Here is a 26,262-nt window from a genome sequence, read left to right on the forward strand (position 1 = left end):
TAAATGGAAAATTATATAATTTGCTATGAACATAAGGTAACAGTAACATAGTAATAATAGCTCACATATACTGAGTCCTTGCTACTTGCCAGCCACTGTGCTAAGTGTCTTGACTGGTTAGAATCTTCACAGCCCTATGAGGTTAGTACTATCATTTTACAGATGAGGAAACTGAGGCACAGAGAGATTAGCAAATTTGCCTGTAGTTATACAATTAATATGAAGAAGGCAGTTCAGGCTTCGGAACCCAGGCTCCTCAGCACTGCTCTGTGCTGCCACCCTAACAAAAACAAGAGTACTCGAGTCACATGGTAGGTGGTTGGTGTATTAGCTTCCTAGGGCAGCTGTAACAAAGTACCACAAATTAGGTGGCTTAAACAGCAGAAACTTATTCTCCCATAGTTCTAGAGGCTAGAAGTCCAAAATCAAGATGTTGGCAGGGCGATGCTCCCTCCAGAACCTCCAGGGGAGGATCCTCCCTTGCCTCTTCCAGCTTCTGGCAGCCCCGGGCATTCCTTAACTTGTGGCAGCACCACTCCAATCTCTGCCTCCATCTACATGTGGCCATCTTCCCTGTGTGTGTCTCTGTCTCCGTGTCTCTTTTCCTCTTCTTATAAGGGCAACAGTCATATTGGATTAGGTCCCACTTTAATGACCTCATCTTAACTTAATTACATCTCCAAGACCCTGTTTCCAAATAAGGTCACATTCACAGATACCAGAAGTTAGGACTTTAACATATCTTTTGAGGGGAAAGAGGGGACATAATTCAACCCATAACAGTTGCCTACCTAAGGCTCTGAGGCTGGGGCTGAAGATGTGCAAGTGCAAGATGAGCAGCAACCCGAGGCTTTCTTTTTTATGCATCCAGGACTGCAGGAGTCAGGACAAGGGAAGGACAGTGCTTCTGTGTTTCAGTGACATTAGTGCCCAGTCCAGGTTCTAACTAAAATTAACCATCTCCTGCACCATCACTGGTACTTTTGGAAATGGAGCTTAGCATAAGAAAGCCATATAACAATGCTTCCAGCTTTCCAGACACCCTCATGAAAGGATGGCAGTAGGAAGATGCAAAAAGATGCAACCTTCCAAAACTCCAGGCAGGAGGTTTTGGAAGTTTTGGGAATGCAACCTTCCAAAACTCACCTCTAGAACCTGCCTTACGTGGCTGAACTGGAATAACAAATCCAGACGAATGACAGAGTCTTTCTTCATTGGGGGCATATGTAAAGAAAGAACACTGGTAAAGACAGCGGGGGGACAAGCATTTATTTTCATACTATTTCAGTAAAAATGTAAGAAGAAGAACAATCTCTCTACTAAGAGGAATTTGAGAGAAGGGCTTGGGAGATGAGAAGTTTTCTGGCTCTGTCAAGTAAAGGTGTCCTTAGTTGAAGGGGCTGCATAGATTTCGTAGAGTTGGGAGGTCCTCATTTTGAGTTCCCGGGCCACCTGACAGATGGAAAAAGGCCAACAGCAGTGCACCGCCAGCCAGTCCTCGCACAGTGTGCCCTAGGGTGAGACCCAGGTCTCTGTTTTATAGCAATCACACAGGCTCCAGGGACTTCCATTAACCAGGGACCTCCACAATATTACCTGATGGCCCATCCCATCCACTGCTTCCAAGATCCACCAGCACCCTTCAGTCAATACCCAGGGACACAGCTCCACTGAGTTACCCAAGTGCCAAGCGGCTCAATTGCTAACCAATCCTTGCAATTCAGAGACCTGCTCTTAGGGCTTTTGATATGGGCTTCATACTTGAAACCACATATTTTTTCTTCTCTTAGGACTTAATATTTATAATTATTTTATTTCTTTGGAGTAATAAATACACATGGTCCAAAATTCCCACAGTAAGAAGGGAGAGGAAGTAAAAAATAAATCCCCCTTCTATAGCTGTCCCCAGCCACCCAGTTACCTACCTGGGGGCAACCATTATCGGCAGTTTCTTATATATACTTCCAGATAAACTGCATGTCTATGCAAGTATATACATATATAGTCTTTTTATGAAAATAGTTGCATACTTCTATGCCTTGTTTTTGTTTGTTTTTTACTTTAAAATATCTCTTAGGGATCATTCCATGTGAATATACAAAGAGATGCCTTTTTTTAAACTGTCCACATCTTAATAGGTCTGATCTGTCTGTCCTCAATTTGTCATTGTACCTCAGTCTCAGCTGCACTGGAAATTGACTGTTTCTTTGAATGGTCCCCAGGGAACCTCCAAAGTGAATTCTGCATATGCCACATAGGCTACATTTTAAGTCAGACCATCCCAAGTATATCCTCCAAATTTGGTGCAATTCTACCTGTCAACTTCTCTTGACGCAATAAGAGACAGAGAAACAGAAGTGGCCCATTGACCAATAATCTGCATTCTAATAGGTCCCCCTAGGAAATACCCTTCACAATGTGTCATTTTGGTTAACATACATCCTAGTAACGAATGAAATCAGAAATTTCTTCCCTTTCCTTTCCCAAAGTCTCCCATTAAGCGTGATGATTTTAAGCATCCTTGGCCACACCTTTTTTTTTTTTTTGGAAAATCACAGGTTTGAAAGGCATCCAGGGTCTCATACAGATCCAGGTTCATGGTTCACATATACGTTCAAACCCACTTACCCGTATTTTATGTCTCTCTCTGGTGCCAATTCTCAGTGCAAAGGTGGACCCAGGTAACAATGGCCAACAAAGACATTCTCCATAATGCCTGGCGATGTCACACTCAAGACACAGTGGACAAAACAGACCACAGAAACCTGTCGATAACCAGATTAAAGAAAGCCAGCATTCTCCAATGTTCTCAGAACAACTTTATGTCTTGAGGAGCAGGTACAACCCTATGCTGTCAATTTAATGCTGCATTGTCTCCCTGCAATTGGGGACTGGGAATGAATAACCAATTCTCAAAACTCAGTGTATGAAAATCGCCATAACTGAGCTACATCGAAATTGCCTTCTTTTGTTAAACACTGGCAAAGCTGAACCTGATACAATTCTGTTAGCATTCACAATGGTAATTGTTTTTCCTGTCAAGAGAAAAGCATTAAATAATTTTTTTACAGTTGAATCATAACTCTTGCTTATACGATGTTCATCTACCTAATTTCAATATTTAAAATAGACACAGTATATGATACTTTTGAATAACAGGCATCTTTTTCTATAAATGTGATGGAAAGCTCTTTTATGGTACACTGATTCTGCCTGCTATTCTTATCAGGGCTTTATTCTATTTCTCAGGCCAGAGGTTACTCTAATTTTTGCTAGTTTCATGGAGCCACTGACATCTGCCAGTTTTAATCTGTAAACTATTAGAGGCTTGCTTCCTTGAACATCGACTGGAAACAGTTTGTCATTTATTCATTCATTCATCTTTAACTACTGATATTTCCTACACATTCCGCATGAACCATCTAACATGGAAGTTCTGTTTTAAACGTTTTGGGTCACAGACCCTTTTGAGAATATGGTAATAGCTATGAACTCGCTCCTCAAGGGAAAAGAAAAGTACATGCACATAGACATGCAAAATTGTGCATCCAATTTCACGGGGCTCAAGGATCCATTGAAAACTGTCAACAGACTGCAGGTTAAGAACCCCTGATGTACAGTTAAGATGTTCGGTCATGTAGCACTGCAAAAGATGACAACCTTGATGAATACAAATAATTAGTACTATAAAACAGAAAAAAAAAGCTAACAATAACCTTTAAAAAATATATTCAATAAATATGTTATTCAGGCACAATTTATATACAAGAAAATGTACAGATCGTGAATGTTCAGTTGGATGAGTTTTGACAATCATATTCACCCAAGTAACCAAACATGTAGAACACTGCTCCCATCCACAGAGTTCCCTGTGCCCCTTCCCAGACTACCCCAATCCTCCCACCCCCACTCCAGAGGCAACCACTACTCTGCCTTCTATTTCCATAGATGAGTTTTACCTCTTCTCGAACTTCATATAAATGGAACCACGTTTACCTTTATATCTTTCTTCTTTTGTTCAACATCCTGTTTCTTAAGGTCTATCTGTTGTTATGTGAATTTGGAGTCTGTTCTTGAGTAGAGTTCCAATGTGTGAATATCCCACAAATTGCTTATCCATTCTCCCATTGATTATTCCATTTTTTGCTATTATGAATAAGTACTAGGAACATTCATATACAAGTCTTCATGTGGACATATTTTCACTTCAGTTGGGTGGATTCCTGAAAGTGGAATTGCTAGGTCGTGGGGTAGATTTATGTTTAACTTTACGAGAAGCAAACAGTTCTCCAAAATATTTGTACCATTTTACACTCCCACCAGCCATGTATGAGAGTTCTAGTTGTTCCACATCCTAACCAACATTTGCTATTGCCGGTCTTTTTTATTTTAGCCATTCTAATGAGTGTGAAATGGTAGTGACCATAGTCTTTTAGTGCACCAGACACAAAGGCTCACACACCCTGCCACTAGCACCCTAGAAGAACCTCCTGTCAAAGGCCTGTCTCTGCTTAGCCATCCCTCCCTCTCCCTCCAACAGTTAGGAGTGCAAAGTCCCACTCCCCAATTCAGTGACAAAGAAGCAAAAAACTAGGAATGCTGTTTTATCTTAGAACCTCCAAGGACGTTCCAGGACTCGGGACTTCTTCCACTTCGCATAGGGGTTGAGGTAACACATGTGCACAAAGGGCGTGACACAGACTGGGAGTGGGGGCAAGGAGCAGCCTGCCATCGAGGAACAGAATATCTATTTCCTCCTTCAGGAGTCTTAAGATAATTGCTATATCAGGTATGGCAGGCATCACTTGCCCCAAAGCAAACTCTGAATTCAGCCTTGAGTAAGTCTTGGATGTTTCACCCCACATTTAAAAAAAAAAAATCATTTCTCCCAGTGAAATCAGCAGGGCCCAACAGCACTGACAACTGGTATGAACAGCTCAGAGGACAGCAAATGGCCCAGTAAACTTACAGCGAGTTCAGAGTGGTCATGCTGTATGCAACCTTGAATTAGGGGACTTTGAAATCATGGCACATAAAAATCAATCAAATCTCATTTTACGCATGGATTATGAAATAGTGTAAATCCCTGCAAATAAAAAATTAATCAAAAATTGCACAATTACAGAGCTGGCGAGCTAAATGAATAATAAATTGTGCTTAAACAATTGCCTGAGCTGCACCACTTTAACTGGCAAAGAGAAATGCCCACCATCCTTAGTAAGTATACTGCAAAGAAGTTGTTTTGTGCATTGAAACTCCTGCACCTTATATTTATGATTCATATGCCTATTTTAAAAACACACGCTGTTATTTTTATTTTTACTCCTCCCTATCATATAACCATGTTATCTAAGTGTTCATTAGGAGGTGGTACTTGATGCCGAAGGAAACACACCCAAAATTCAATTACCGTGGGACAGAAGTCAGATATGATAAGACGCACTATGAAAGCCAAAATTTTATTATAGAATAGTTAATATTTAAACAGATTTCACCATATGCCAAGCCCTGCTAAAAATACTTTGCATTTATTAACTCTATAATTCTCACAACAATCCTATAAAAGAGGTACTTTTTTTTTTGAGGAAGATTGGCCCTGAGCTAACATCTGTTGCCAATCTTCCTCTTTTTCTTTTTTTCTCCCCAAAGCCCCAGTACATAATTGTGTATCACAGTCGTAGAGTCGTAGCTCTTCTATGTGAGATGCCACCTCAGCATGGCTTGATGAGAGGTGAGTAGGTCTGCGCCCAGCATCCGAACCAGTGAACGCCGGGCCCCTAAAGCGGAATGTACGAACTTAACCGCTATGCCATGGGGCCGGGCCCTAAAATAGGTACTCATATTGTGCCCATTTTACAGATGAGCAAACTGATACCAAAGGATTTAAGTAACTCACCCAAGTTCATACATTTGTTAGGAAGGGGCAGAGGCCAGATTTGAACTCAAGAAGCCTGGTCCTAAAGTCTTAACTACTACACATAACACATATGTCCATATGTTCTCATGTTTTATGTATTTATCTAGTATGCCACAATGGTTGTGGATTTGCGTCCTCCAAGACAGCATCCTCACTATCACTACTTTATATTTGCTCCTGTGGGACACTCTTAAATCATGCAACTTCTTGAGGAAAAATCCTTTGCATCAAGTGTTACTGCTTTGTACTGTGATGGATTGCAGTGGGAGAAACACTGTCAGCTCACACCTCAAGAAGAGATGCACATGGGCCGGCCCCGTGGCTTAGCGGTTGAGTGCGCCCGCTCCGCTACTGGCGGCCCAGGTTCGGATCCCAGATGCGCACCGACGCACCGCTTCTCCGGCCATGCTGAGGCCGCGTCCCACGTACAGCAACTAGAAGGATGTGCAGCTATGACATACAACTGTCTACTGGGGCTTTGGGGGAAAAAAAAAAAAAAAGGAGGAGGATTGGCAATAGATGTTAGCTCAGAGCCGGTCTTCCTCAGCAAAAAGAGGAGGATTAGCACGGATGTTAGCTCAGGGCTGATCTTCCTCACCAAAAAAAAAAAACAAAAAGAAGAGATGCACAAGAGTAGGATGATGGAATCTTCCGTCTTAAAGAATCTCTAGGAGAAAATTTTGCAACATATAGCACAGGCCAAGGGTAAGTATCCAGAACATGCAAAGAACTCCTACAAATCAACACATAAAGGATTAAACAAAAGAAAAAAATGGGCATGGGACATGAGCAGGTAATTCATAAAAGAGGAAATAAAATGGCCAATAACAAACATGAAAAGTTGCTCAGTGTCATTAGTAATCAGGGAAATACATATTAAGACAATCAGAAACCACTTATTACCCATAGGAGTGCCAAATTTTTCTAAGTTCTTCAATATTAAGTGTTGTGAGGAGCCATAGAGAAATAGATACTCCAGACACTGATGGACGTGGAAGTTGGCACAGCCACTTGGGAAGGCAACTGGGCTGAATCTAGCAAAATTAAATCCTGTAGTTTCCAGTACTTCCACTCATCAGTATCCACCCTAGAGTAATGCTTACACATGCACACAGAGGCAGGGACAAAGATATCTACTGCAGTCTTATTTGTAGCTTGAAATTTAAAATAACTTAAATGTACATTAATAGATGGGAGTGTAAATAAACCATGATGGTGTAAATCACACAGTCAACCTTCTGTATCGGTGGGTTTCCCATTTGTGAATTCAACCACTCGCGAATCAAAAGGCCTATGATGGCTGCATCTGTACTGAACATGTACAGATTTTTTTCACCATTATTCCCCCAAACAATACAGTATAACACCTATTTACATAGCATTTATGCTGTATTAGGTATTATAAGTAATCTAGAGAATATTTAAAGTATACTGGAGGATGTGCATAGGTTATATGCAAATACTAGGCCATTTTATATAAGAGACTTGAGCATCCTCGGATTTTGGTATCCAACGGGGTCCTGGAACCAACTCCCCATCCCCCCCTGTGGATACCAAGAGACAACTGTACTATGGAATAATTTAAAATGCAGTGAGGGCCAGCCCAGTGGCGTAGCAGTTAAGTTCGCATGTTCTGCTTCAGTAGCCCAGGGTTCGCTGGTTCAGATCAAGCCATGCTGAGGCAGCGTCCCACATAGAAGAGCTACAACTCTACAACTACGATACACAACTATGTACTGGGGCTTTGGGGAGAAAAAAGAAAAAAAACAGGAAGATAGGCAACAGATGTTAGCTCAGGGCCAATCTTCCTCACACACACAAAAATAAAATAAAATGCAGTGAAAGGTCAATTATCAACAGAGTTAAATCTCTAAGACATATTTTGAGTTTAAAAATTCAAATTGCATAATGGTATGTACAGCATAATACCATTTTGCTTTGTATAAAGAGTTACAAAGCAATAGTATACACTGCTAATGGATACATATGTAAATACAGAGAAAAAGATCTGGAAGGAAATCCTTCAAATTGATTTAATAAAAAAGAGGGGACACAGTTCCCTTTTCTGTAATGTTTCATTTTTTTAAATAAGGTGAACATATTCATGTGTTATTTGTGAAGTGAAAAAGAAATACATATACCATTTAATACATATACCATATTTTTTTTTTTAAGAAGCTCAGGCTCAAAAGGGATTTAAGGCATCAACTCAGCCTCTTCCTCTTACACCCAGAGGCCTAGTGGTTATGTAAGCACCCACAGCCTAAATGTTCCTGGCCTGTTCTCTGAGATGGGCTCCACCCTCGTGCATGGAACGTGGTTCATGACTCATCCTTCTAACTCACAGGGGAGTCGAGATAAAAAGAAGAAGCCTACACAAGAACAGAGTGTGGAGCCCCAGAGAGCAGAAGTAGAAAAGGTGGGTGGAAACCAGTGAGGCACATTTCAGATAAGTTATTGCAAAAAGGCAGAACCATGTAACAATAAGAGATGCTCAAAAAAGGAATGCGGTGCCAGCCCAGTGGCGTAGTGGTTAAGTTCACATGCTCTGCTTCGGTGGCCAGGGTTTGTGGGTTCGGATCCTGGGCATCAACCTGCACACCGCTTATCAAGCCATGCTGCAGCAGTGCCCCACATATAAAATAGAGGAAGATGGGCATGGATGTTAGCCCAGGGCCAATCTTCTTCAGCAAAAAGAGGAGGATTAGCAACAGATGTTAGCTGAGGGCTAATCTTCCTCACCAAAAAAAAACGAATGGGGCACACTCATACACTGTGGGTGGGAGTGTAAATTAGTACAACTTCCAAATGGAGAGCCATTTGGCAACATCTATCAAGATTTAAAATGGTACATACTATTTGACCAGCAGGTTTACTCCTCAGCAATTATCCAACAAATAAACTCACACACATGCAAAATGACATCTGTACAAGAATAGTCATATAGCATTGGTTTGAATAGCAAAAAGTCTGGAACCACATACAGGTCTGCCAATGGGAATTTTTGGATAAATAAATTATTGTACATTCACACAATGGAATCTACGCAGCAATTTAACATAGTAACTCCAGAAGTGCTGATGTGGTCTGATTACCTAGATATATTGTTAAATTAAAACAAGCAGGGCCGGCCCCGTGGCTTAGCAGTTAGGTGTGCGCGCTCTGCTACTGGTGGCCCGGGTTCAGATCCCGGGCACGCACCGATGGACCGCTTCTCCGGCCATGCTGAGGCCGTGTCCCACATACAGCAACTAGAAGGATGTGCAACTATGACATACAACTATCTACTGGGGCTTTGGGGCAAAAAAAAAAAAGGAGGAGGATTGGCAATAGATGTTAGCTCAGAGCCGATCTTCCTTAGCAAAAAGAGGAGGATTAGCATGGATGTTAGCTCAGGGCTGATCTTCCTCACCAAAAAAAAAAAAAAAAAAAAAACAGCAAAGGTGCACAACAGTGTGTGTTTACAATTCTACTATTTGTGGAAATGATATACACACACATACAGCAAAAACTCTGGAAGGACAGATACCAAAATATTAACGATAGTTATTGCCACCAGCTGGGATTACAGGACACTGCTTTTTTCTCTTATAGCCTTTTGTATTTTTCTTTTTTTACAATGATTATATGAAACTTTTATAATAAAAAAGAGTCATCCATTTTCATTTAAAATTTCTTTACATCTTTACAAGCATATAGTCTATATCCAGACTCAGGTAAAAGTGGTCGCCTCTGGGGAGGACTGAGTGGAGGGAGAGCAAGGATGGAGTACTTGCTTTTTCATACAGCAAAGGGGTAGGTACTTTTGCATTTTGCATCATGTGCATGGTAACCTACTCAAAATCATTTTTTTGAAGCCCTGAGCTGGCTCCAAAGGAGAGGAGCCCTTCTCCCTGGAAATGTTCAGAAAGCCATGGCCGTCAGGTCCCTGCCAGGCACACTGCAGAGGGGATTTAGACAAGCAGGTGAGGGGCCAGACCAGCTGACCCCAAGATCCTTCTAACTCTGAGGCTTTATGATTCTTTCAATGAAGTGCAAGAAAGAAGGAAGCAAGTGAGAATACAGGTTAAAACTCGTTCATTGATGTGTCGTTTAGGAAATACTTTTAAACGCCTCCTATGGGCCAGGCTCTCTGCTGGGCACCAGAGGCGTGAGCAAGACAACAGTGGCCCCTGATTTCAGGAAGTGTACGGTTTACCCAAGATACAGTTTGGGTACACAAATCCCAGTCTGAGGCCTTTTCATGCCTCCTTCCTCTTCCAGAAAACCAAAGAAACTCCTGGCCTGCTTCATTCTACCCACCTTGGGCATCTGATGGTTCCTAGTCCACACCAGGCTCTCTACTGCCTGGTGCTTACGGTGCCCTCCACAGGCAAGACTGAGTGGCTGGTTCTTCCCATCTTTCAGGTATCAGCTTAAGTCAGGTCCTCAGAGAGGCCATCCTTTACCTCACTCCTCTATAATTTCCTTTCATTAACACCCTGTTTATTTCCTGCATGGCACTTATCACAGCTGTAATTATTTTGTTTTCATTTGCTTATTTGCTTATTGTCTGTCTCCTCTAAGATACCATCTCTGTCTTATTCACTATTATGTCTATAACACCTATCAGATGTCTATACGTAGACAGGAACTCAATAAATATTGGTTGAATTACAAACCAATGTTGATTACACATTCCACATAAACCTGCTCTGGGGCAACATCACAAACATTCCCAGAACTGGAATACCCAGCCTTGTACCCACGATGCCACTTAGCAGCCACTTATTTCACCTTGGCTTCATCTTCACATCTGAGCCTTCAGCAACTACATCTTCAAAGGACACAGAAGCTCTCCTTTGCTAATCTCAGTGCAGTGCGAATTCAGATAAAAGCACAGAGGTGGGAAGAGGGAGGCAGTTTAAAAAATATAATTACAATAAAATGAAGAAGAAAATGTCAAAACAAAATGGAAATCATCGCTGTTCATAATGTACTCTTTGCTTAATGGATGACAAATTATAGCAATAATTCTCAACATTTAATGGAAAACCGTCCCAGGATGAGAATCTGGCGTGAACAAAGTCATGGAAAGAAGCTCTCCTTTTTTGTTCCCAAGTTTGCCACTCTTTTCACAGTGATTTGCTTGAAATGAAACTTTGTAGATGAAGTAGCCCTTTTAAACAAGGAAGGAAACAAACCCAGGTTTCAGAGCACTCGCTCCAGCTGCGTCCTTGGAATTATGGTGCAGATAATGTGTAAAAAGTGATATTGCCTTTAAATTTTCTTCCGAGACAATTGGCTTAGAGACACTATGAGCAGTCACAAAATGGAGCCCCATCCAGGGAACAACAAGTAGGACACAGAATACTCGAGATCACCTTGTACTGTATATCATTAATACCCCTCCTCCATGGATCATGCCCAATTATAAAGAATATTGTATTTTTCCACATGGCCTTCCTTCTCCCCTTCCCCTAGGATGGGATCCCAAATAGACAAGCAGGGAATCTTCAAGAGACCCAGTGTGGGGGCCGGCCCGTGGCTTAGCGGTTAAGTGTGCGCGCTCCGCTGCTGTCGGCCCGGGTTCAGATCCCGGGCGCGCACCAATGCACCGCTTGTCAGGCCATGCTGTGGTGGTGTCCCATATAAAGTAGAGGAAGATGGGCACGGATGTTAGCCCAGGGCCAGTCTTCCTCAGCAAAAAGAGGAGGAGTGGCATGGATGTTAGCTCCGGGCTGATCTTCCTCGCAAAAAGCAAAAAAGAGAGAGACCCAGTGTGGTTGGTCTCCTGAACACTGAGGGGAGTGGGGAGCAGAGCTAAGCAGTGAAGCAATGTTTAAAGCAGGGGGGGTGGCGAGAAGTGGTCCTTTCTTTGACCAGCTTTTCAGGTGCTCTTAGAATTGAGTAGAAATCACTCTGCTGCAGCCAGTCTAAGTCTCCCGACTCAACCCTTTGTTCTCAACATGCTGGAGGATAATAAAAATTTATAATAGCAGTAATATTAATACCTAAGTGCACTAATACCTAAGATTCACTAAGTGCATTTTTGTGCATTTGTTGGGGTTTTCCTGGTAACAGCACTCCAACAGTAAATTTAGGAAACTATCTCTTCACTATTGTGGGCAATATTGATAGGACTGTCATTCAGAATGCCCTGATCTACCCAAGCAATAGGCACAAGATCTAAGCTAGGTAAATTGGGCTTCATCTACTGAAACATCAATTCTCAGACAAGAAAACAAAAAGATATAAATGGTTAGAATTGACCAGACTGTCAGTTAGCTCCTGCTAAGGCATCTTGTCCCTTCTGAGCTGTTTTTAGTTGATTTTTCGATTCTGGGAGCTACTCCATAGCCTTCTAATGAAATCCAGTGTTTGCTTGTGCATTAGTTTCCTAGTGCTGCCATAACAAAATACCACAAACTGGGCATCTTAAAGCGATAGAAACTATTCTCTCACTGGAGAATTCTGGAGGCTAGAAGTCTGAAATCAAGGTGTTGGTAGCGTTGGTTCCTTCTGGAAGCTCTGAGGGAGAGTCTGTTCCATGCCTCTCTCCAAGCTTTTGGTGGTTGCTGACAATCCTTGGCATTCCTTGGCTTATTCCAATCTCTGCCTCTCTCTTCACATAGCCTTCTCTTCTTTGTGTTTGTGTCCAAATTTCCCTCTTATAAGAACACCAGCCATTTAGGGTACACCCTAATCTAGTATAACCTCTTTTTAACTTGACTACATTGCAAAGACCCTATTTCCAAATGAGGTCACATTCAGAGGTTCCAGGTAGACATGAATTTTGAGGCAGCACTATTCAACCCAGCACGCAACCAAAAACTCTCTGATCCACTTATGCTCCAAACCAGTATTGAGTGTGTTTTACGCATTACTTGCTTTAATCTTGACAACAACCCTTGAGGTGGACGCCTTTATTATCCTCATTTTAGAGGTGGAAAAGTGAAGATCCAAAGAATGTCTTCAAGGTCAAATGACCAGTAAGAGGCAGATTTAAGATTCAAGAAGAGGTTTATGTCTGATACAGACCTGTTCTTCTAACCACTACATTATATTCCAGGCTTTGCCCTACTCAGAAATGCATTGATGGCCCCCCAATCCCCAGCTACAAGCTACGAAAGGAAATGGTCTAGTTCCCAATTTGGAGCTAGGTCTCCACACAGCTATTCTGCCTTCTCTGTACCTCAGTAACAGGTGACAACCAAAGTCAGAGAGAACCAGGAAGAATCCCAAGAGAATCAGAGAATGGCTGCCATAATTGTCTGGTCAAGTCCACATGGGTGGCAGTGGTAGAAGAACCCTGCTGAGCTCTGGGTCACACGGGCAAAGGGACAGGAAAGGGTAGGGTTTGGTGCTGGGCAGTCTCTTCTCTGTGAGGCCCGGGCAAACATTGAAGGCTCAAGCCTGGATGATCAGAGCACCAAAAAATGTTGTTAGAGCTTTTGCCTCAGCAAGACTCTCAGCTAAATAAGGACTTGGACCATGTAACAGCTCAGAGCTCTCTGACCGATCCATCCTGTGAGACTTTAGGGCAAATTCAGATCTTCCTAGAAGGCTGCAAAGGGTGAGGAAAGCCATGTTCTTCAAAAGTATTAGATCCAGGGGCTTGTGAACTTTAGTGACCCTCATCCATCAAAGGGGACCCCACCGAGTTGCTTCCTAGGGCTAGAGCATCAGGTCCTGGAAGGGGATACTGAAACTTGTACCAGAGATGGGTCAGAAAGTCCTAAGGTAAAAATAGAATCAATGTGCATTGAATCTTAAACCCAAGGGAAAATCATGTAGCTAGAGGACAGTGTTGTTGGTACTTCTTTATAGCTAAACCTGCATCTGAAAAGATTTCAATCAATGAAGAGGGCTTCTTTTTGTGACTATTCTTTTTTTTTTTTTTTAAAGATTTTATTTATTTATTTTTTTCCCCCAAAGCCCCAGCAGATAGTTTTATGTCATAGCTGCACATCCCTCTAGTTGCTGTATGTGGGACGCGGCCTCAGCAAGGCCGGAGAAGCGGTGCGTCGGTGCACGCCCGGGATCCGAACCCGGGCCGCCAGCAGCGGAGCGCATGCACTTAACCGCTAAGCCACCGGGCCGGCCCATGTGACTATTCTTATTGTTATAAGAGTACTACACATTCCTCATAGAAACACTACAGAGATAAGCCAAAAGAAAGTAAAAATTATTCATTAGCCTACCCTATGGAGACACCTGCTAGTAAACATTTGTATTTGTATCCGTCCGGGCCCTTTTCTAAATATGTCCCCCCCCAAAATGGTGCCTAATGTGCATAGTTTTCCAATATGCTTCTTTAACTTAAAAATGTATCCAAAACATCTTTTCATTCCATTAAATGTTATTCTACAACATGACTTTTCGTGGCTGTATAATAATTCATTGTACGGATGCTCCCACTGAACATTTAGGCTGTTTCAGATTGTTGCTGGAATAACCAATGCTGCAAAATTTAATGTTGCTGCTAAATCTTTGCACATGATTTATTTCCTTAGACTAAATGCCTAAAAATGTAATTACTGGGTCAAAAGCCATGTAACACTTGAGGTTCTTTTAATATGTATTGCTAAACCATCCGCCAGGAAGGTCGTACCAATTTATACTCCCACCAGCAGCAGATGAAGGAGCCCGTTTCATGTGTCTTTGCCAACAGTGGATTTTGTCATTTAAAAAAATCTTTGAAGGGGCCGGCCCGGTGGCGCAAGCGGTTAAGTGCGCGCGCTCCGCTGCGGCGGCCCGGGGTTCGCTGGTTCGGATCCCGGGCGCGCACCGACGCACTGCTTGGTAAGCCATGCTGTGGCGGCGTCCCATATAAAGTGGAGGAAGATGGGCACAGATGTTAGCCCAGGGCCGTCTTCCTCAGCAAAAAAAAAGAGGAGGTTTGGCGGATGTTAGCTCAGGGCTGATCTCCTCACAAAAAAAAAAAAAAAAAAAAAAAAAAAAAAAAAAAAAATCTTTGAAGTCATCACTAGTCTATAAAAGCACCCTCATGCCTGAAAAGCAAGATTTTTCCTGCATTTGAGTCACTAGAAGATTAGTCAGTTATTCTGAAACCATTTAATTTCTGTCCTTGTGCTTGTTGTAGCTTTTCTACCCACTGATGTCTTATGAAAGAAAATAGTAAAGAGAAACTTAAATGAAGAGGAAAAACATACAAATTCTCCTATCTCTGCAGACACTGAAGAGGCCGGTGCTCCAGTCCCCACCAGTCTGGACAACTGTTGTGATTGTAGTCCTGCCACTGGCTCCCCGGACAGGCTGCTTCACCACAGCCGGGGCTGGCACATGGCTCCTGGAGAGTCAAGGATGGTAATTAACTTGGAAACAAAGAAGATGATTCAGAAGGATAACCACTAAGCCAATACAGAGTGATAAAGAGATAGGGACCCAGTGATGCCAAGTGGTTCTTAATTCACAGCCCAAGCTGACCTCACCATCTCCCTCCCTCCTCCTTCCTCATACCTTCTCCTCTGACTTTTTGCCCTGTCTCTATTAACAACATTATTATTCCAAATTCTGTCACTGAAACTCAATGTCCAGTCTACTTCCTCAGTGTTTCATAATAGTTAAATTCACAAATTTGGAACCAAGAGGCCTCAGTTCAAATCCCAGCATGCCACATCCTGGAAGCTTGACCTTGGTTAATTAGTTTAACCTCTCTGCTTCCTGTTTGTTCAAATGTAAGATGAAAAAACTAACTCACAGGGTTATTGTGTCGATTGAAGGACATATAATTAGTTTACTGTGCCCAGAGAATGTGTAACAAGGTAACCCTGAGTGAGGCTATACCCCAAGGGTTTTGAACCTTTGTTGAAGAGACTAATAAGGAATGGGATTGAGTTGGTACATTGAAATCTGGACTAGGCTATTGACATTGAGCATGCAGTATCATTTAAGAGAATAACCCAGACTTCAGAATATGTCTTGATATCAAACTGCTGTGTGACTGTCCTAGTGGGGCCATAAAATACAACTTTGGGTTGATTTTCCCTGAAGGGAACAGATATTCCACTTAATCATTCTGAAATAGGACATGTGGGCCCAGGGGATGGGTTTCAAAAGTGAGGTGAGGAAAAACTTCCTTCTCTTTCTGGGGCTGAAAGTCAATTTTGCCTACCTCCTACCATGGAGTGAGTCCCATAGTGAAGAGTAAGCTGTACCTGGCCTCATGGAAGCAGCAGGTCAAGAGTGGGGTAGAGGGGCCCTAGAATGAGTCTGAGCCTGTACATAGTAGGAATTATTCTGTTTTGTGCTTCTCTTTTGGCAAGCCTCATTAAGTGTTTGCACCTGGTCTCTGGTGTGCTATGAAAAATTAAAGAAAGAGCCTGCCTCATACTTGAGACAAAATAAACAAGAGGCAGCAGAGTTTCTTCCTGTAACAGCTATTGTTACAGTAATTGTCACCAATGTTCAGTACCTGAGACACATGGCCTGGAAGCCAGAGTGGCACATTCCTGAGCACCCTTGAGGCAACACCCTAGGGCATCTTGGAAACAGCTGGGGAGCCCTTTCAGTATGTCTGATTTTGGGCAATAAATCCAAAAGGATTTCATATTATCATAATATGGGGTCATTGTTCTTGTTATTAAGATCCACATCTCTTTTTCATTCCACCAACACTGTCCAAGTCCACACCTTCCAGAACCCAAGAGCACGTTAGCTTCTTTTTTGTGTGTGTGTGAAGAAGATCAGCCCTGAGCTAACATCCATGCTAATCCTCCTCTTTTTGCTGAGGGAGACCGGCTCTGAACTAACATCTATTGCCAATCCTCCTCCATTTTTTTTTCCCCAAAGCCCCAGTAGATAGTTGTATGTCATAGTTGCACATCCTTCTAGTTGCTGTATGTGGGACGTGGCCTCAGCATGGCCGGAGAAGTGGTGCGTCGGTGCGTGCCCGGGATCCGAACCCAGGCCGCCAGTAGCGGAGCGCACACACTTAACCGCTAAGTCACGGGGCCGGCCACATTAGCTTCTTAAAACAACAAATTCTCAAGCCTCACCCTAGACCACCTGCACAGGTCTCTAGGGATGAGGTAGAGAAATCAGGATTCATAACAACGTTCCCAGGCAATTTCTATGCAGTCATTGTGATACCAGCCTGAAACCTGATACAGGTGGATTTGGAGATCACTGATGATAACTACAATAGCTTCTGAGTCTCCCACTGGGTTGGTGGTGATGTCAATGTAACAGAGACAGCAAGGAAAATAGAATACGAGGTAGGTTGGAAGGGAAGAGGATGCTCGGAACAGAGCCAGTGAGACATCAGGAGGATGCCCAGCAAACAGCTGGTAATACTGCACCAGAGCTTGGAAGAGAGGTCAGGGTTGGGAGCTACCTGTCTAGAAGTATGACATGGAGCTATGAAACATCCCCAGCTCTTTTAGCCATTAGGCCTTATAAACAATGCTTAGGGGTCTAACAAGCTTTTCAAGAGCCTACAAAAGTGTTTGAGACATGGAAAAAAGTATTGGCTCCAAAATATAAAAACTGCAAAATAGAAACTAGTTAATGGGCAATTAAACACAAAAATCTAGCATTATGTCAATTTCATTAGTTGTCAAATTTAGAATTCACAAATATTTTATTACATATGAAAACAATGTATAATTCTCTCATTTTGCAAAAAATCCCAAGTATAAATGATAAGCAACAGCCAATCATAAATTAATTATTCATAGCCAAATAATTTCAAAAGCAAGATTATAAAAATCTTTTCACTTATTGTACAGCAAAAAAAGATATGGATATAATGTATGGTATGAGTACATTTTAATATACTTGTTATGATGTGGGTTAGGGCCTATTGCTATGGACTGTGGACTGAATTGTGTCCCCCCAAATTCATATGTTGAAGCCCTGGCCCCACTGTGACTGTATTTGGAGACAGGGCTTTTAGGAGGTAATTTAGGTTAAATGAGGAATGGTGGGGTGGATCCTGGTCCAATAGCAGTGCTGACCTTATAAGAAGAGAAAAGGCTATGTAAGCACACAGCTTGAAGGCTGCAAGCCAAGAAGAGTCCTCACCAGAACCCGACCATGCTGGCACCCTGATCTTGGACTTTCAGCCTCCAGAACCGTGAGAAAATAAATTTCTGTCCTTTAAGTCACCCAGTCTATGGTACTGTGTTATGGAAGCCCAAGCAGACTAAGACACCTATAAAGATTTCAAACTGGCCCTGAAGAAACTACCTTTATATATAACTTATCTCCTCCACTTCTATGTGAGCTCCTTGAGGTCAGGAGGCACATTGCTTCTCCCTGTATCCCCCAGATCCAACATACTACCTTGAAACCTAGTGGGTGCGTGATATTTGTTAAATTGGATCAAACTGAATTCACGTCTCTTCCATTATATTTGAGTCCTCCTCAAATCTAGCTATAAATTATGGGAGCTTCACTGTTTCACTCCCTAGTAAAGGCACAATTCTCAGGTGTGAAATAAAAGCAGAGTAGCCTAAAAGCTTCCTGCATCCCTCCACACAATCCAAGGCATCTATCTCGCGATGTGATGCCTACAAGCTGGGACTTGCATCATTATACTAAGAGCTTCCAATTATCTCTGATTTTAGTAGAGGAATTTCTTAGGGCTGAGCCCCTGGATTAGATTTTCTCCTGAAATGAACCATTTATAGCTTGCAGCCCTAGAATAGAATTTCCTGGTTTTATCTCAGCATTATGTGCATAACACCTTTTATTATGGCAAGGAAGTCTGTCCTCTATCTATTCCAAATCAAATAACTAGAGGATGGCTCTTCCTTGGTGGGAAAAAAAGTTGTTTTTTGTGTGTTTGCCTAATTTTAAACTCAAGAAGTACATTATTGAGTTTCTTTCCTTAATACCCTAAATCTTTGAATTGACATACATTGGCTAAAACATTTCACTTCAGGATTATAGCTCAGACGTCATAATTAAAATAACAAGCATAGCTACCCTTCACTGCGCACCTTCTATGTGTCTGGCACTTAGTAGTTCCTTTAAGAACTGTCATTCTTCAGTGGCTGTTACAGGTATCAGACTAAAGTAGCTATTGTAGCTGCCTGCACAGCCTTTAGCTCTGTATACTACCCCAGGGAATCTTCTACTACCATTAAGAATAGGAATGAGTTTGGAAACAGTGGGTGAAGCTGATGGTCACAGAGCTTTGCTAAATTAGAGCAGCTGTCCATCTGCCATCAAATTCAGCAAGTTCTTCATTTAGTGGAAAGAGGACAGATTTTAGATTCAGGCACACTGAAGTTCAAGTGCGGCTCAGCTGCATTCTAGTTGTTTGACCTTGGGCTATACAACTTGCCACAGCTCTCAGCTCTGTCTCCTCTTCCACAAAGTTGGATTTAAAATATCCTACCTCCACATTGCCATGAGGATTAAACAAGATCATGCTTGGCACATAGTAGGCATGCAGTCAATGGCAGCTATTGTTATTACTCTAACTTAAGGATCCCACACATACCCTAGGGCATTCTGTACACTTCTGAGAAACAAAGATGGAGGAAGATCTGGGGCAGTTTCTCCGTTGTCATATGTGCTACCCAAATACTGTAAAATTCAATCAGGGTGACCAATCACCCCAGTTTTCCCAGGACTAAGAGTTTTCCCAGGATGGAGAACTTTCAGTGCTAAAATCAGGACAGTCCCAGGCAAACCAGGAGCATTGGTCACCCTAACAGACAGAAGCAGATGGAGGCTTCCACTGGTGGGAGGCAGGAGGCTGACTCCTGTCATTCTGGTTATCTGCTCCTACTAAGTGTTAGGAGATGGATGAGATACACACCCTTCCTCCTTTTTGACCTCACTCTATCCTTCTCCTCTTCTAGCAGCTACGCACATTCCCCACTGCATGTCCCCACACACCTGGCTTCAGCTTACGGGGTGTCATGTCAGTCTCTTCCTTAATGAAACTTGCAGTACTCAGAGTTCATTCTGCCTTCCACTTGGGCTGCCTTGATTACTTCAAACTCTTTTAACTGAAGCCAAAATCCTTGAGTTTTGATTTCAAAAGGTTAGAAATTACTGGCAGCCACCAGAAATAAAGCTTCACTTGGTCAGGGTTGAACATTTTAAGTTAAGAATAAAGAAACACCCTTTCACCAAGCCAGCTCTTCTCTTTTCACTAGCCAAGCAAGCCAGAAGGAACTAATCAGTTGCCCTCTTTTCAAGTACACATGGGAAATGATAGCAACTACTTTCTTCCCAAGCCTAGTTTTCTTTTCCCTGGCTCCTCATAAGAAGACACTGATTTGATATTCCAACCCAAGAGCAAAAGCTGGGGGGAAAAAAAATCACCCTACTTCCTACCTCATGTTGGAAATAAAATGTTGTTCATCTTCAGATGCTATGAGTGAAAGCAACAGAGGTGAATGTATGTTGAGTAAGGAAACATCCTCAGGAAATTTAGACAAGTAATTTCGAAACCAATTCATAGTGAGAGGTGTTTTCTTGTCACTGGGACTATCCTTTTCCCTTTGACAATAAGCCGACTGATTCTAAATTTAGGTTCAATCCAAAGTGAAACATCTCTTCTAAAGAATGTTGCCTAATATTCTGGAACCTGAGGTCACAGCAGTGTAACTGACAGACATCTTATTTCTTTAAAATCAGGTACACATCTAACTGTGGGCATGTCAATCTTACTAATCTGAAGGAAGAGACTGCCGAAGATACAGTGTAAGTTAAAAAAAGGATCTTATCTTTGGTGGGAAAATCCCTTTGCTTTAGGAGATACCTCTAGTAAACACTCTAGCTAAGTGTCACTTGACCTTTTCCCAGGGGACTCAAAAGCCTACAGATTTAAAGGCTACAGATTTCTGCCATGCCATGTAGCTGAGAAGTAGTGGGGGCCTCTTGTCATCCCCAGGCCTGATGGTCCAATTCAGCAAGATGATGAGTCCCAGAACTAACCTGAAGCAGGGACAGAAAGCTTTTTCAGCCCAGATGTTGTGCTTGAATCCATCCCATGCAAATGGTCTCCGAAAGTTTGAGCTATACCAGGCTGTCCCAAGCCTCTCGGGCTTTTTAGAACTTCTAGCAATCTCCTTCTCTTCCATGGACTTCATTGATCATGCCAGGAATGTGATGCTGCTTCTTTCCTACCCAGCCCGAACAGAATCCAGTGACCAAAGCAGGGCTTGGCTGGTGATTGCCTCCCTACTGCTCTGAATCTTCAGGGTATTAGAAGCCTCTGAAGTATGCCTCTAGGGCACGCCTTACAGAGGGAGGTATGGACCCCAGAAACGCTGGGAAAATGTCGTTAGAGGAAAAAACATTAGAAAAAAATTGCACATTGAGGGAAGGGATCAGTCATCATAATTCAGTGTTACCTTAGAAAGACAACAGAAGGAAACTGTCAACTATACCACATATTCTCATCAGACCCATAGAGAATGACTGTTTAGGGTTCTGAACTTCAAAGCATTTACTTGAGCAGGGTTGTTAGCAAAAGCCTATATAATACCTCCCAAATCAAGATTCTTTGGCTATAGCTGCATAATTGCCTTCACTCACTGGGTTCTGGACAACTCTCACTGTCTTAACTCTAAGAATGCGTCCTACATGAAGGACAGCCATGTTTCTTCTGCTCACCACTCGATTCCACGTGCTTAACACAGTGTCTGAAACTTAATAAGTATTCAATTGTTGAAGAATTCGTCTATATATGAAAATTCAAGCTTATAAAATAATAGAAATTAAGAGGTGATTACTAGTTTGCAAAAAGATTTACAATAAGATTCCTTTGAAGAGTGAAGAACCATGGTACATGTAAGCTGATTCCCTATTTTAAAATTTCATTTGTACCCAACTTTTCTAGTCAAACATTTATTATATGAAATGATTAATCCACATGCCACATAGCTCTTTCACCTAAAAATAAAATACATGAAAAAGAGAAAGAAGAAAAAGGGATGTTCTTCTTTAAAGAAGAATGACAACTATTTTTGAAAAACAAATGATAGTATTAAAAAACCACAATTTTGCATAGCCCCCAACATAACTTGTTCAGGAAAGGATCTTCAAGGGGTACTAAAACCATTAGGTATAAAAGATTGGGAACAGGACATTCCCAAGGTGTCAAAATATCACTCCACAGATTTCTAGGTGCAAAAGAAATAATGTATCTTAACTCTGGAGAGTTCCAGAAATTCTCAAAAGGTATCTTTACAATGGAAAGTTCTGAGCCATTTTTATAAAAAGCATCTTTACAACAAAAGCTCTGGAAGTGATTTACATATATATATCTTTATAATGGAAAGTTCTGGAAGTGATCAAAATGTATCTTTAAAATGGAGAGTTTTGGAAATTATCAAATTTAGTATCACTAAGAGCAGGACAAAGTGATATTATGTACCTCTTGATATGATACAATAGAAAGTAACATTTAACCAAAATTCCATTCTGTCTCTAGACCACACTGTCCAACAGAAATATAATGTGAGCCACACATGCAATTTTAAATTTTCTAGTAGCCATGTTTAAAAAAAGTAAAAAGAAACAGATGAAATTAATTTCAATATACTTTAACCTAATTTACTCAAAATATTATTTTAACATGTAATCAACATAAAAGAAAATTATTGAGATATTTTATACTCTCCTTGTCATACGAAGTCTTTGAAATCTGAAGTGTATTCTACACTTTTACAGCACACCTCAATTCAGACTAGCCACATTTCAAGTGCTCTATAGACACATGCGGTTAGTGGCTAAATTATCGGGCAGCACAGCTCTAGACCTAACTTCAGGTTAAAGAAAACAAGGGATAGAAGAACAAATCACCACCTATTCCTCCAAAGTGAAAATGCAGTAAGTGCTCCTTTGTCACATTCCTTAAGCCCTAGGAGCAAGGATCATGTCCTATCCTGTTTGTTTTTCGTGTGTAAGTGTTTTTTCTCACCTTATAAGCTATTATGCTCTAAGCACAGCAGTGGGCAATTAGAAAGCTTAATTGATGCTGCAAGTCCTGGGTAACATCTGATTTTTTAATACATATGTGAAGTTACATCCAAAGATATTAAGGAGAGAAAACAGTTTAACAAAGTATAGCTAACACTGAGAACCCACCAGAGCAAGGTACATAGTCATCAGAATGACTGAATGAATCTTTCAAGAGAAAAACAGATGGACACAACTACCACAAACTATAGAAGAAATGAAGGAACATATCATCTCATTCCCACTTCAAAAATTTGCAGTGACTCTCCAGACAATTAAATCAACTTCGATTTTCATCCTGGAATCCCAGAATCTTTATAATAAGGCTCAATTTACTTACTTGTTTTGTTTTTCTCTCATTCCTTCCAGATAAACATTCCATTCCTGGCATCATCTCCCAAACAAGCCAGGCATTTGTTTTCACCTCCAAGCCCTTACCCACACAGTTCTAAAAGCTAGGAATGTGGCCCTGCTCTCCTTCAATCGCTACTCCAATCCTAACCATCCTTCACGTCCCACCTCATCTGTGAAGTCTTATCTGACTCTGGTCCATGTAAACTTCTCCCCCCCTGACCCACTGGCCTTGGTCAAATACGTTCCTGCTTTCCATGTATGCATTCCTTGTTTAATAAGTGTGCTGCAATGGACTAGAAATATGGAGGCCAGGGCTCTAATCCAGCTCTGCCTCTAGTGTATAGGATCTTGGGCAGGTCAGTTTTCATCTCTAGACCCGTTTCTTCATGTGGCCTCTTTGCTATTCCTTCAGCAGACCAGCTACATGCCCCTGCCTCAGAGCCTTTATGCCTGCTGTAGCCTCTGCCTAAAATGTTTTTTAGCCCAGATTATCTGCTAACAAAACTACATATGGGGGCCGGCCCCATGGCTTAGTGGTTACGTGCGCGCGCTCCACTACTGGCGGCCCGGGGTTCGGATCCTGGGAGCGCACCTACGCACCGCTTCTCCGGCCATGCTGAGGCCAGGTCCCACATACAGCAACTAGAAGGATGTGCAACTTTGACAAACAACTATCTACTGAGGCTTTGGGGAAAAAAAAAGGAGAAGGATTGGCAATAGATGTTAGCTCAGAGCCAGTCTTCCTCAGCAAAAAAAAGAGGAGGATTAGCACGGATGTTAGCTCAGGGCTGATCTTCCTCACAAAAAACAAAACAAAACAAAACAAAAAACTACACATGCATTTACCCTTGGACCCACAAGCCCACTTTGGGAAATTTACTCTTAAGATATTCCTCCACAAATATAAAACCACATATTCACAAAGTTATTCACTATATAATTCTATACAGATTCTATAAAATATCAAAAACTTAGAAGCAACCTAAATGTCCATCCACAGGAGACTAGTTCAATAAATATGGTACATCTTTACAACAGTATTACACAAAGGGGATGAGAGGAGGAACAGAAGGGGGGAAGGGAGGAAAAAGGAGGAAAAAGAAAGAAAAAGATCTTTATGAACTAAAGTGAAAAAATATCCAGGTTATGTCATTAACTTAAAAAAGCAAGGTGTAAAATAATTATATATAACATACTTTTTGTATAAGAAAGGAGAAATTAAAATACATATAAATATTTTCTTATTTTTGAACAAAAAAACATAGGAAAGAACACAGAAACTAATGAAAATGGTTAGCTATATAGAGCACGAGAATGTGGTGCAAGAGAGTAAAAATTCTCTGAATATAGCTTTTACTTTTGAACCCTGTAAGTACTATACTTACTCAAAAAATAAGTAAAAAGGAAAAAAGCAAACCATAAAATTCAATAAAAAGAAAAGCAAATGACTCTAACTCTCTATTAAACCACCAACGACAAAGAATTCATTCAAGCAACACTGGAACACAGTGCTCTGATGTAGTGAGACACGTTTTAAGGACACAAAGAACTGCAAAAGATAAAAAATTTGAACTCTATTAGTAGATTTGTTGTTAACAGTAGTATTGAACCGGTAATTCTGAAATTACTGATAGGCCAAATAAGTAAACATATTGAGGTTCTTGGGAACCAGAGTTCTCACTGTACGAGAAGGAAGATACAAATATTTAAGGGGGAGATGGCAAGAAAGAACTGTGGTATTAGATAAAATCATGATTTAAAATATATACATATGTCTTAGCTCACCCCATTGTAAAGGCCTACAAACAGCGACATTTTAGTAGCAATGGGCACACAAAACACCAAGATCTTGGCTTCTTAATACCATTCTCCAGTAAAACGAAGCAGAGCTCCTTGGAGAAAAAAACTGATTCCAGTTCTGGGACAGGAAAATATAAGGTGAGCTGGGACCTTCTTCTTGTTCCATTAAGCAATGAAATGTTACAAGACTGTAGAGGAGATATCAAAAAGACACAAGAAACAGCTTGAATGGCGCTCCCACTAGATAATTTAGGGAAATTTGAGCAGTCAAAGCATAATGATGGTAATAGATTATAGCATATATGAAAAAAGAACGCATCAGTCTACAATGATTTGAAAAGAATGATGAAAGAAAAAAATTGGGAGCGAAGGCGAAACCTCTTCTTCACAAAAGAATGATACCTAATAAATCAGAAGAAATAATAAAATTAAGAACTCACCTTATTATAACTACCAATGTAATAACTGGCAGAAAGATGATCCCTGAATACTACCATTTCATGAAAGTTTGCTGGTAAACAGGATATTCACATAAGTCTTAAAGTATCACCTTAACACACTACTTATTAATTACAAAAAGGAAAAGGTACCTTTTCAATGGAGAAATCTGAAGATACCACTTTAACCAAGTGATCAAACTTAGTACCACCAGTAATGGGAACACAGCGACAATATATGAATCCTGATGTGATGCAATGGGAAATACTACCCACGTAGTAGTCTTGCCAAAACTTTTAAATCTGAATCTAACCATGAGAAAACAGACAAATCCAGACTGTGAAGCAAACTACTAACAAGTGGCATGGAGTCTTCAAAAACTTTACTGTCATGAAAGACCAAAAAAAAGAAAAGAAAAGAAAGCAGAAGAATTGTCTTAATTTGAAGATCAAGAGATATGACTACAAAACGTAATGCTTGATCTTTGATTGGATCCTGAGGGTTAAAAAGAAAAAATTATATATGAGATATATATTTCTCATATGATATATGAGAAATATCCCAATAGGGGAAATTTTATTACCTCATTTTTATTACGAAAGCTTATTACCTAATACTATTGCATCAATGTTAAATTTCTTAAGCAAAATATATGTATATTGTGATTATACAAAAGAATGTCCTGGTTCTTAGCAGTCCATGCTAAAGTATTAAAGCATGAAGTGTCATCATGTCTGAAACTTACTGTCAAATGGTTCAGAATTTTTTAAAAGTATATTGTAAATGCAAGGTGATATCTTGGATAGGATCCTGTAACAGTAAAA

General features: G+C 41.1%; 1 protein-coding gene across 1 annotated transcript; it reads right to left on the reverse strand.

Moving 5' to 3' along the window:
* PLAC8L1 (PLAC8 like 1) lies at window positions 1-23,408 on the reverse strand. Its single transcript, XM_058543246.1, has 4 exons — window positions 20,216-23,408; window positions 15,073-15,209; window positions 2,629-2,765; window positions 1-1,512 (listed from the first exon to the last, which is right to left on the reverse strand). The coding sequence occupies exons 1-4, from the start codon at window positions 20,338-20,340 to the stop codon at window positions 1,372-1,374; spliced, it is 540 nt and encodes a 179-aa protein (XP_058399229.1). The 5' UTR covers window positions 20,341-23,408; the 3' UTR covers window positions 1-1,371.
* Between the last annotated feature and the right edge of the window lie 2,854 nt (window positions 23,409-26,262).

This window comes from Diceros bicornis, chromosome 1 (assembly GCF_020826845.1).
Source record: "Diceros bicornis minor isolate mBicDic1 chromosome 1, mDicBic1.mat.cur, whole genome shotgun sequence".
NCBI lineage: Eukaryota > Metazoa > Chordata > Mammalia > Perissodactyla > Rhinocerotidae > Diceros > Diceros bicornis.

What these genes read in the sequence shown, in the direction of transcription:
- PLAC8L1 (XM_058543246.1), bottom strand. Translation starts at nt 20,340, where the DNA reads ATGAATTGGTTTCGAAATTACTTGTCTAAATTTCCTGAGGATGTTTCC. An exon ending in CATTTTATTTCCAACATGAG is followed by an intron (nt 15,210 to 20,215) that starts GTAGGAAGTAGG and finishes TTGACTCTCCAG; the next exon opens with GAGCCATGTGCCAGCCCCGG. An exon ending in CTGCAGAGATAGGAGAATTT is followed by an intron (nt 2,766 to 15,072) that starts GTATGTTTTTCC and finishes GGTTATCGACAG; the next exon opens with GTTTCTGTGGTCTGTTTTGT.